General features: G+C 33.1%; 1 protein-coding gene across 2 annotated transcripts; it reads right to left on the reverse strand.

The window, feature by feature from the left end:
* Positions 1-1,859: 1,859 nt before the first annotated feature.
* LOC149950958 (uncharacterized) lies at positions 1,860-9,390 on the reverse strand. Of its 2 annotated transcripts, XM_090169334.1 has the most exons (10): positions 9,340-9,384; positions 9,237-9,259; positions 8,596-8,755; positions 7,342-7,379; positions 6,577-6,727; positions 4,347-4,418; positions 4,208-4,273; positions 3,906-3,961; positions 2,678-2,737; positions 1,860-2,101 (listed from the first exon to the last, which is right to left on the reverse strand). In XM_090169334.1, exons 3-10 carry the CDS (start codon positions 8,648-8,650, stop codon positions 2,015-2,017), a joined length of 585 nt encoding a protein of 194 aa, XP_090025460.1. In that variant the 5' UTR covers positions 8,651-8,755; positions 9,237-9,259; positions 9,340-9,384; the 3' UTR covers positions 1,860-2,014. The 2 variants fall into 2 exon arrangements, with proteins under 2 accessions (XP_090025460.1, XP_090025459.1); XM_090169333.1 differs by having other exon boundaries at positions 9,251-9,390.
* Between the last annotated feature and the right edge of the window lie 3,054 nt (positions 9,391-12,444).

Below are 12,444 nucleotides of genomic sequence, written 5' to 3' on the forward strand. Positions count from 1 at the left end.
TAACTTCAATTTGGCATGTTTGCCTCCCAGTGAAGCCGCCGCTCGCCAGCACTCCCTCAGGGTCTACTTGCAGGTTCAGATCTGGAGGAACAGTCAGCTGGATCCACTAAAATGGGGATGGAAGAACTCAAAAAACGGTCTGATCCCCATTGTAACCACCCAACAGCCAGCGCCCCAGGAACTGCTCAATACAATATCCTGCACGTGCAAGAAGGGATGCCAAGCCGCTTGTTCCTGCAGGAAAGCGGGAATAAAGTGCTCGGCTTTATACAGCAATTGCAAGGGGCTTTTCTGCCTGAACTCTCTAACAGAAGAGGACATCTTCCTTGATTCGACGCAAATCGACGATGAGATTGACATCGTCGAGGAAGAAATCGATTTAGATCAAATGCCAGAAGAAGATGAAGAATTGGACAACGACGTTTCCTCCCAGGGACCATCTTCCCCGAAACGCAGAAAAACATTAAAAAATTAAATTGTAAATAAATGTAAATTCCAAACAAAAAGAATGTTCGTAAAACATGTATCTCTTTTCAATTTTATATTGCAATTGAAGTTTTTCCCATTAATAAAACCTTTCAGTTGGTATGTTTTTTTTTTCACTTTTAAACCCGTGTATTATCATTTTGAACTAGCATGCTAATTAATAATAATTAAACATAGATCTAACTGCCTAGGTAGGTAAGTACACTAACTGAATTGCCCTTAAATTAAAATAAATGGACGAAGGTGTATGATTTGTATTTAAAAATAAATTTGACTTCCCAAAACAGTCTTAGCAGGAAGTTAGAGCTACGAATACTTTCACGTTTTTATTGGTATCTCTAGATAGGAGTGAGCTAATTTTCTTTGACGATCGATTGTGGATAAACGGCTTAACCAATTTTAATTGTATTTGACATGATATTGTATGCTCTTTCGATTTAGTAAGAATAAAATTTTCAGTATTAGGCATCGTTTTCGAGTTTTAAGCGAAAAACTTAAAAATGTCCAAATATTTCGTGGTTTTTGGCTCTAAAAAATTTGGCACAAGCCAGAAACCATCGCAAATTCATAACTCTTATTTGGGATGTCTACCGTCAAATAAAATTATTTCCAGCTTGTGTATATTTATTTGGCAGCGCGGCCTTTTTTCGGGCTTATTTTCCCGGTCTATATATACGTATATACATTCAATTGGCAAAGTGAACTTTTTCGTGAAAGATATAGATTTCAATATAATTTCGTAACTTAACATTTTGTGCCTGTGAAAAATACTAAATCTCTCAGTAGAGTCTTATTAGATTATGCTATTTTTGTAGATGTGACCGTTGCTTAGGAGGTTTTTGTAATACGTCTTTATTTCTAAACTAATATTTCGAAAACCTAGAATGGGCCATGAATACCATTTTTAGATGTTAGTCTTTTTAGTGAGTACGACATTTTGATAGAATGTTGTCTGAACGACGAACGACGTTTAAGCATAATAGTTTTCAGAAATTGACGGGGAAAAAAGGTGTAAAATACGCGGTCAAACACCCCTCAACAGTATATACCTTAAAATACCGTGGTGTAAAAAAAGGTGGAGTTCTTTTTTCAATATAGTATTCAAGCGCTCATATTGCTATCACTTTGAATGATTCTCTTCCAAGGTTATTAATAGAGTCGCTGTTGAGTCAATAGATATAATCGTCCTTTGTACACATGTCCTCATTTTACCTAAAATTATCAATAGTCGTTCTTCCAAATGTTACTTTCACCAAATATCGTTTCTCAATCTAAAGAAGTATTATCCTAAAAAAATATTCTAAGATTCAAGAAATGTCAAATTGACGGATTAACTACAAGTTATTACAATAAGTTCTTGTGAATAGGTATTTTACTATTTATTTTTAAACATTTTTATATTGCTTCAGAGTGTTATATTATTTTGAATTTAAAGAGTCGTCGATGATCGTACTTTCTACGTGGACATTTTTGGCGCAAATTTGGGATACTGGAAATCTATGGCAAAGAGTAACTGGAAGATCACTTCTTAAATAAGAGCGCATCTTCGTTGTTCTTTACATGCTGAGTCGGAATTGTTTCTACTGTATGCATTAATTCGCTCCATGACATCGTCCTTTAAAGAAAGCATGGGTACGAAGAAAACGATTTTAGTGCGTTGATGGCGAAAAATGTTATCGAATAAAAATAAATTTAGTTAAATGACTACTTGCTCCCGCGTATGCTGCAACAGACACTAATTGTTTAGTTACGCTGATGGGGACTAAAACTAATTATATGGATTCATCGAAATTTCAACTATTTTTCCCCAAAACTAGCCTTGCAACGTTCATCAATAATTAAGCATTTTAAAAAGATTGTGAAGAATTTTTGTTAAATTTACACACATTAATTTTTCTTTAAACCCTATATTTTCAAAAAAAAATCGCCCAGAGCTTAACAATTTAAGTTTTTAAAACAGTACCCCTATAACAAAATTTTATTCACCTTTTTTCTAGAAATATTCATCTTTAAAGAAAAGCTTTATATTTCGACTTTTAATTTTAATTGGTGATTCATAATCCCCTAACCATGGAACGCACCACCTATAATGCTATTGGTCTTTCACACTTCACTAGTGGCGTTATCTAATATTACATACATGTAGAATTAACTAACACGTTGAATATAAACAAAAGTTATTTAACATTACTTGTCCTTGAACAACCTCAGCCAAGTCTTCGCACATTTTGAGAATTTCACTCAATGAACCCTATATAATAATGTATATCCAGTATTTATTATTAGAAACTTATTACGTCGTGTTATTATATCTAATTAAATTATTGAAAAGGCGATATATTAGCCTAGTCTACAGTAATAATAATCAGCTAATCTAATACCCAAGTAACCATACAGGCCTAAGTCAATTAGTGACTTGTGCCGGCATAGACGAGTAAAGAAAACTGTTCCATTTAAAATATTTTTACCAAAACACTGGTAATGTATTTTGTGTAAATACGTTTTATAAAAAAGCAATATTTTTGTAATATTATGGAATTTAAAGAATTAAAGTTTAATTCTTTAAATTCTTTAATATAGTTTAATATAGTTGAATTATTAAACTATGATATAAAACCTTGAACTCATTATTGTTCGGTCCTCGAATGGTCTTACAAATAAAAGTTGACAATTCTTAGAAATGGGTTCTGCATATTTGTTGGAAACGGCCCGTGACCAACGCGCGAAATGTCTAATCTTCAATATTTAAATGCAATCAAAATTGTATTAACTCTAAATTACATAAAATTAAAAATTATGTACCATAAAATTGTATTAAATTAAAAATTATGTACCATAAAATTGTATTAAATTAAAAATTATGTACCATAAAATTGTATTAAATTAAAAATTGTATAAACCAAAAAAAACTGTTTTAAATTAAAATTTAAATAAACCATAAAATTGTTTTAAATTAAAAATTATATAAACCGTAAAATTGTTTTAAATTAAAAAATTTGTAACCCATAAACTTGTATTAAATTTAAATTTATATAAATCTTAAAATTTAATTTAATTCAAATTATACAAACTGAAATATTACATTTAAATTATAATTAACCTTAAAATTCTATTAACCTTAAAATTGTATTCACCTTAAAATTGTATTCACCTTAAGAGTATTCAACTAAAATTGTATTTCCTTAAAATTAAGATATTCATTTAAATTTGAATTAACGCAAATAACTCTAGTTCAAAAATAAATTAATTCAAATAAGCCTGTGTCAGGTTTTTTACTTAGCTAATCAAAAAACACTTCTAAAAAATTAAACTAATAGATAAAAATTATTATAGAATTATAATTATTTAAGGTTTAACGCAATATTTAAAGTGCAATTTGAAATGGTTTTGAACAATGTGATATCCGAGTTTATCCTCACCTTCATTTCGTCTTTTTTACATTTGTTTGAAGCATCAGATTGTTTCTCATCCAAATCTAAACAAACGTCAAATAGCAATTAATCATTTAATTTAATTTAATTATATTTCAAAATTTGGTTAAGGAACCACAGCATTTTGCAAACACCAACGAAATAATTAAAGTTAAATATTTTGGTCGGAAAAAAGTAACGAATATTCATAAAAGCTAAAACCGGAAGCAAATAATTTCATCTATGAGCTTGCTCGAATAGAAAAACTCGACTATCTTAATTACTAAAAAAGTTAAAAAAACAAAGCTTACAATTTAATTCTTTTCGAATTTCATTGATTAGAGCCATAATATCATCATTCAAAAAATCGTATTGTACTGAAAACCACACAGAAAAATTTGTAGTTAAACATTATTTAGATCAAACCTAATGAGTTTATTAAGTTCTCACTTTTAAGGAGATTTTCGAAAAACGACGGTGTACCATTTCTATTGCCTTCAGATAGCTCAACAGTATCTTTCTCTATGAAGGAAATGTATATATATTTTGCAAATTCAATGTGTTACCAATTTTAAAAATAACTAAACTAATAACATTTTATAAAATTGAGATATCGTGTGTTCCAATCAAACATATATTTTTTTAAGATTTTTTACCCTACCCTTAAAAAACTAATTATGTATTAAAGTAATTTAGAATGCTTAAATACTTAAAAGTGTAATTCAACAACAACACGCCAATTTATTGGTTGTTTTAGGAAATAATTAAATACAAACGTTTATTCAGAATTAAAAGTTAACTTAAGCCTTGGTCCCAGAACCTAAACCCTGCCATTAGGCTGAAATTAATAGGTTATCCTTGTCATTTAGTTTACCGCAAAGGGAATACAGAAAATATCCAAACAACAGTTATTGAGCAACCCAATTTTAAGCCGCAAAACATTTTAGAAATCAGTTTTTATAAAGTACTCTATAAAATTGGGAATCAAATAATTTCGTAAAACTAGTTCTCGTCTTCTTTTCCCGATATTTGCTTAAGCTGGAACGTTTGCTTCTAAACGATAGCTGCTTTAAATAAAATCACGAATCACTTTAAGGATTTACCTTCAACAATCGCAGCACAGGGTGGTCAGAAATCGACTGCAGGGACACCTAGTTTGCTCGAAATGAACTCAGTGGCATGAATTATCGATTCTCGTATAAACGCGTTCTATCATAACACTATCAAGGCCCCCTAAGTTAGAATGGAGCAAAATGGCCCATGTTTTCAGCAGTAGACAGGCACGGGAGATATCAAAATTAGGATCTACGCTACCTAGCGGAGAAAAAGAGTAAATCCTCCCAATCCCTCTCACCCCTACCACCTTTACTACCTCTTCACGAATTAAATTTTGGTAGCATCCGTTAGGGGATTTGTGGGTAAGTGGCAGTCTGGCCACTCATTAGCTTTAGGTTAAAATCCCATTCGTTGCAAACTAAGGGGGCCTTGATAGTCTTATGGTTTTATTTATATGGAATATTCGACCGTATTCGACGAATTATCATTTATTAGATTTTGAGCCGTCCCAATTGCCTTGCGAAAGCTCCGATTATATTTTTCTCGTTTTATTGTACACGGATTTGCTGTCAACTGATCGAATTTAGAGCTAAGTTTTCAACACTGGACCAAAATTAAGAAATCAATCGGTTCATAAGATATTTCTTCAACAATTTATAAAATATCTTAAAATTATCCGAGATTAAGAATAAATCACCATTGGATTGCAAATTAAATTAGTGTCACATTTGAATAGCATGAAAACAACCTATTTGAACAATAAAATTAGAAAAACGTAATTGAAAAAATAATAACTGTTATTTAGTTAATACTTTGTTTGATATTAATGTCGGTAGCTAAAACATGAATTTATAATTTAAAGTCCTTATATAGTCAGTTGCAGGCTACGAAAGACAAAATATATAGTACAATCGGCGGAAGGATGTCTCAGATCGTTTCCGGTCATTCTACCGCGCGAAATTTGAATTTGGCCATTTTACGGTCAAATTCGAATTTTGCTCTTTTCGTCGTCTTTTAGCGTCATCTAGAAACCAAAATTGGAATCTTAATTATTTTTAAATTTCATAATTGTGGTGGCGAGCAATTTTAAAAGATAAGGCATTCCTATCATTCTTAAATTTAAAATAGTATGTATAATTATTTAATTTTGTAAATTTATTTCTACGCCTTACCAGTTAAATTGGCAGTTTCTTTAAAATAGTTACCACGCTTTCTTGGGGCTAACGTTGTCATAATGAGCTATAAAAGTTTAGAATTATGTTTTTCTCTTTACTTGTTTACAATAAACCTTTATCGTTCTTTTTATAGTAACCTCTCGGGCTATTTAAAATATTTGGAGCTTCCATTGTCGAACTTTCTTTAGCATAATAATTCGGCTGTATTCAGTAATTAAACTCATGGCAACATGAAATTAAAAAATGAATTCCAATTTCGGTTCCTAGATGGCACGAAAAGACGATGAAAATCATGAAATTTGAAATTGACCGTAAAGTGGTAAAATTCAAATTTCACGCGGTTGACTGGCCGGAAATGGTCTGAGGTATCCTTGCGCTGACTGTACTATATATTTTGTCTTTCTTAGCCTGCAACTGACTATAGGAAAGACTTCAAGACAGTTTCCTACTTTTCAATTGATCATTCAGCTTCTTATTGATTAAATTGACTTTTTTCTCAATACCCTCAACTGTCGACCTCACGTTTTCAGATTCTGCGAGATAACAATCGTCGGACCGTTTGCTGTCCACCACGTCCAGAGAACTCATATTGTTCAAAACCTTAAAGGAAAAGGGTCAATTAAGTCTAAAGCAAAGTTTTATAGCTTTAACGACTAACAAACGTCTCTTTTAAGAGTCGATTCTGTGTGGTTATTTTTATTAGTTTCTGAATTTTATTAGAAAGATTCCTTAAAGTGTGGTATCCAGGAGGACCTTGTATAAAACTTAAAAAGGTCATGATAATGAAACTAGGAACTCGGAGATATCTCTAAATACAAAGAACCACATAATAGGCGTTTGCCGCCATCAAATGTATGTTTATGTGATCTTTTTTCAATATTTTTGTCCACCCATAATCCTTTCCGCGCCTCTGAAATACACTGAGGCGGAGTCGTGACGAGAACATGTGAAGAACAGGTTTGCAGGGTCCTTGGATTTGTGTCGAAGCGGCAGCCCGACACTATAGCTTGTAGAAATAATTTTTAAAGGGTAACGTACCGTTGCGAATGTATGCATTTTTTACTCTCCATACTTGTTTCGAACCTTTAACAAATTACGTCCTAAACACTAGCTTAAAGTGACTACCTATAACACCAACTATTCAGCACCTGACGTACAAACCCAACTCTTTAAACGAATATACCCATTTACAGTTTATACATAACAACACTTACTTTATCAGAGGCTTTTAAACCATTAGAATCCAATTGACCTGAAAGCAAGTCATGTTGAATTAACAGACAAATAAAGTTTGCTATTGTTATATAAGTATTTGTGTATCTTTCGAATAGGTTCGGCCATCGTTATTTTATTCTTTAAATTTCCGGTTTGGTATTTTTAAGGATGCTAACGAATAGGAGTAGAAGATAAAATATTTCAATGTGTATGGTAAGATTGGAATATAAACAAAATAACTTTAAACCACCACACACAATTTTTCAATTAAATGTTTTACCTAAAAACATTTTGGGGCGCTTTGATGTGGAAGCCGCTGGTTTTTTTTTCGATTCAGAGGATTTACGAAAACTTATTGATTTTCGTAAACATTAAAATTATAATACCAAACATTGAAATTTCAGACTTGGTCCATTAAACATTTTTTAGCTTCTTGTCTACACTGCAAAACGACGTTTTAATAAGACGTAGTCTGTTTCTGATTCAAAAGCGGCACAAACTATGTAAACATTATAGTATTAGTCAACTCAGCTAGTGCCTAAATAAACTATCATTTCCCGTACTTTTTCTCTAAAACCTAATAACAATAAATATTATATTGTTCTTACTATTTTCAAAAGATTTTAAAAATGTAACTCATTTCGTTTGAACAGTTCACTTTAAAAAACTTTCGTAGAAATTCAACAATAATTTTTGAAAACATTTTAAATGCTTTACTACGACCAATGAAAGAAAATAAATAAACATAAGAAATAATCATTTTTTCTTCATTTAAAATCGCTTATGCTCCGCTCTTCTTTAAGCCATTAATTCAGGTGGCCGGGTTACAATGCGTAGGATGGTGATGGCAAGCCACGCGAGCCAACAGCTCTTTTCACTAACTATTACCGTTAACCTCAAGAAGTTTTTATGGAAGGGGAAACCGAAGAGCTCTAGGGAAAACCCCTTAAGCCAGTGGGGAGAGAACTTGCAAACTCAACGCAGAGGGAGTTGATCCGAGTCTTCTCCCCGTTCCTAAAGCTGGGATCGAACCCGGCTCCTCTTGCTGCGAGGTGAAAGTGCTAACCACTCCACCACCCCACACAATCCCGTCACTCTACCTCCTTATAATGGAAAGACGCCACGTATTTAATGATTTTTAAAACTATAGTTATTATAAACTTTTCATAAAATAGACCGCAAATACTTTCAATATTCTTATTGAAATAATTTCAATATTTCTAAAGATATGTAATAATAATAAATTGGCTTACTTTCACATTCCGAAGGAGCACCATCTTCTTGTTGACTGCCCCTTTTCAAGTTCATTAACTCTATTTTCTGTTTCGCACTTTGGGCTTTCGACCTCAGGTCTTCGATTTTTTTGAGGAAGACTTGGTCTACCTCGTCCAGTTTTTCATCTTCAGCGGCAGACTAAAAGCAAGTTATTATTTTAATTTAAACCATTTTTGCTGGGATCTTGTTAGAATCCTGGATTAACCAATTTATTTTTAAGATTTTAGTTGAATCGTGGAAAAAAAAACAATATCCTTTTAAGTTTTAAGTGTACCCGAATTTGAAATCCGGATTTTGTTTTCTTATAAATATAAATTTGATAAACAATGAAAAATAAATTCGAGGCAAAATAATTAAAGCTAGTAAGATACAAAATTTATGTTAGTTTATTGGAATTATGCATCGGAGAAAGAGAACCTTCCACTAGAGAGAAAAAAAAAGTTCACTATAGCGTTTTCGTTTTCAATATCTCTACGTAAAACTTTGCATGTAAAGAATAAAAAGTATAGAACTATTTTGGTTACTTCGGGTAAATCTAATTTGTTTTATTTAAAAATGATACAATCGTATTAAAGATCTTAATCGATTTCCCGAATAATCAGAAAGACAAAATACATACAAATGAAAACTTACTGCAATTATCTGTTTGGAAGTCATTTTATAGAAAAGTAAATAATTGAAATTAAATATAAGTTAATATCAATTTCACTAGCAGAAATTACCAATTAATTGAAGTTATGCCTTGTTTAAACTTTTATACCTGTTCGACTTAATCTACCTTTCAACAACGTATGTTTGTTCCGATGTTTTTATAGAACCTTATCTAGAATATTTCTGCTATCAAATTCAGATAACAAAATGAAAATATCTTGACTAAGATTATAAATATTTCTAATTATATTTGTTTATTTCAACACATGAACATTTTTTTTCAGCTATGAAGACCTATAGACTACTTTTACGCCAAAAGTGGGCGGCGCCATTTTTAATAAACCATAATGGTTAAGACTAGTGTTGGTGGACAGTTTATTGAATTTGCACAAGAAAAAAATACAATATTCCTTGTGCTCGTCGTTCCTTTTTAGGTTCTCTCTATAAAGGGTTTGACTCTTTACCTACATAGGTAGGGTGTCGGCTGGAGTTGCTAGAGCATCCACTCTTAATCCCACTGCTGTGTACGAAGTGGGAAATGGTCCACCCGTTGCTGCACCTTCTGCTGGGTGGAGTGGCGTGCGTCAAAGGTGCAACCGTCAGTAGTAGGGTACTGCTACCCATGCTGGATTTGTCAAGTGTCCGGGCTAGGTGGACGCTATCGTAGGGCACTATGATAATAGACCTCCGGTAGTATGGTCTCTGTTACTAAGTACCCCGGGCTATAAATTCTGACACACTGGCATATTCTAAAGTGCCAACCTAAAGGTCGATTTTTTGTATAACATAGAATCAGAAGAGGGCGTTGCGGTCACTCTAGAGTGTTAGTTTTAAACTAAATTTAAGTAAATTTAAGTAAAGCTTTTATGTTAGAACCAAATATTTGAGACTTATATATATAACCTAAATTAATATAATATACATATATAATATATATTCCATTTAAGCCATTAAAGTGAAGCGAGTATACACCTTAGCACATCCAATGGGCGTCAAACTGCCGCGAAAGCTCCAAATCATGGTGAGCATGCTTCCATTATTTTATAATTTTTCCTATATTTCAATGCTTTCCTTTATTTTCCTATAATTTAACCATATTTCCTATTTTGTATTTCTCGCGGTTTTCTCGAATTTCCCGCTTGACTATTTCGCTTTTCGTAATAAGGATGGCGCTCTATGCACTAAATCCCTTTGATAAAATTAAACTGCTTCTCCAAAGAGCTGCACTGAACTGAATTTAGTATATCGTCATCTGCTTATTGATCTGACTTTACTGAGGCTTTTACGTTAAAACAAATTTAAATTTTATTTATGGCCGGGAGTAGTGGCGTACTCCTGTAATCCCAAGCGTCTGGGAGGCAGAGTTTGTGGATGGCCGTGTGAGGACGACCACTAATCCCCCAACGGGTGGTTGTTATACTTCCGCCACGGGTGTCCCAACCCTATCCCCAAGTATCCCCCCGTGGCCGTAACACATATCTCGCACCTGATTTATCAAATGGACGAGCGGACTGAATTGTCCCACCCGTTACGAGCTTTAAATAAGAACTTATTTATGCAAATTTTCCTATATGGTCCTATATTATCAAGGATGAAACTCCTTTATGTTCCTATATTATCAAGGATAAAACTCCTATATTTTCAAATAAAATACTCCTATATTCTTGAGAATTTATTTTTACCTCTCCGAGGGGACAAAGTCCCCTAGGAGGGGTTATACAACGACCGTGTCTGTCTGTGGGTGGGTGGGTCTGTGGGTGGGTCTGTGGGTGTGTCTGTCTGTCAGGACTGCGAACGCGTTCGCATTTTCGGTGCAAAGTGTAATCACTGCGTACGCAGTTTCTCAAAGGGTTGGCAAAACCACCGTGCGACGGTGAGCGTTAACGGATGCATTTGCGGTTTGGTTTGGATGGTGTTTTCTCGCTCACCGTCGTGTATTACGGTTTTTGTAATGTTTATGCGTAGGTTGTGAGTGTTGAATTTGTTGTGTTTGTGTTCTGATGGATGTGCATGTTGAGTCTGTTGTGTTTATATGGGCGTTTTCTCTCCAACTTCTTCTTAATGACTTTGGGACGGACCGAGTGCTGAGTGTAATGCTACCTCTCAACGTTCAATGGCAGGGTTTCCACCAGTTGTACACGGTATTCGTCTTAGCATCAATTTGCGATCGCATCGGGCGGGATTTGAACCCGAGACCTCCTGATTGACAGGCGGACGTTCTACCACAGAACCACCGACACTTGTTACGCCTTATTGAAAATTAGACCTTCAGCTTTATCGGAAGCGTATTTAATAGAGTACGAAATTTTGGTTTAATTGAAATAGAATTGAAATTGAAATTATTGCATCGAAGAAATTCTAATTTAGCGATTTCTCATTTGATTAAAAACAAATGCGTCACCCAGGTTTCGAACCCGGGCCGTTCAGTTAGGCAGTAGAGCGCTCTACCACAGAACCAACGATAACTTCAAGCTACACAGCAAATAAGACACTCATTGTAAGCATAATAGTTAACAAAGTCTTGAATTTTTTTACGAATGAAATTGTGAAGGCCTAATGTGGTTTTTTTACGAAAAAATTATAAAGACTTAATCTTGTATAATATAATAAGTTGCTTTATTTCAATTTGGTACTTTTGTTTAGTGTTTTTTTAATGAATGGAGTTTAAGATTGTTTCTTCTATTATTTGACGTTTTATTTTTGTGGTTGTATATTTGTTTTATCTTTTATTCTTTTAAAATTATTTACTTCTTCCGCAAAATGGTTCATTTTTTGGAGGAACCTTTTTACTTATTTTTTGTGTATTAATGTTTTGAGAACCTTTACGTTTGGGAAAGGATAATTTTTGACGGAACCTTCAAAGTGTATACGTCGCATTTTCAAAAAATTTAATGGTCAAATCTTGTTTTAGCGCAGTCAGCAGATAAGATAAAGGGTAGAACCCGTTAGTTTTTTGTAATTTATTTAGTTTTTTTCAGTCGTATATTCTTATCTATTAGGTTTAGCGTATTGGTTTTCAAGCTTAATAATTCATTTATTAACAACATATCGAGTTGGTCTTGTTTTCAACTCGGTCGTAATTTATTTTAAACGTTTTCTCGGCTGATTAAGATGTTTAATGCAGTTCATCAATTGGGTTCGTTTGTGTTTATTTATAAAGAACCCTAACTATTCCC

This window comes from Leiobunum rupestre, chromosome 3 (assembly GCF_980474605.1).
Source record: "Leiobunum rupestre chromosome 3, qqLeiRupe1.1.hap1, whole genome shotgun sequence".
NCBI classification, from domain to species: Eukaryota; Metazoa; Arthropoda; class Arachnida; order Opiliones; family Sclerosomatidae; genus Leiobunum; species Leiobunum rupestre.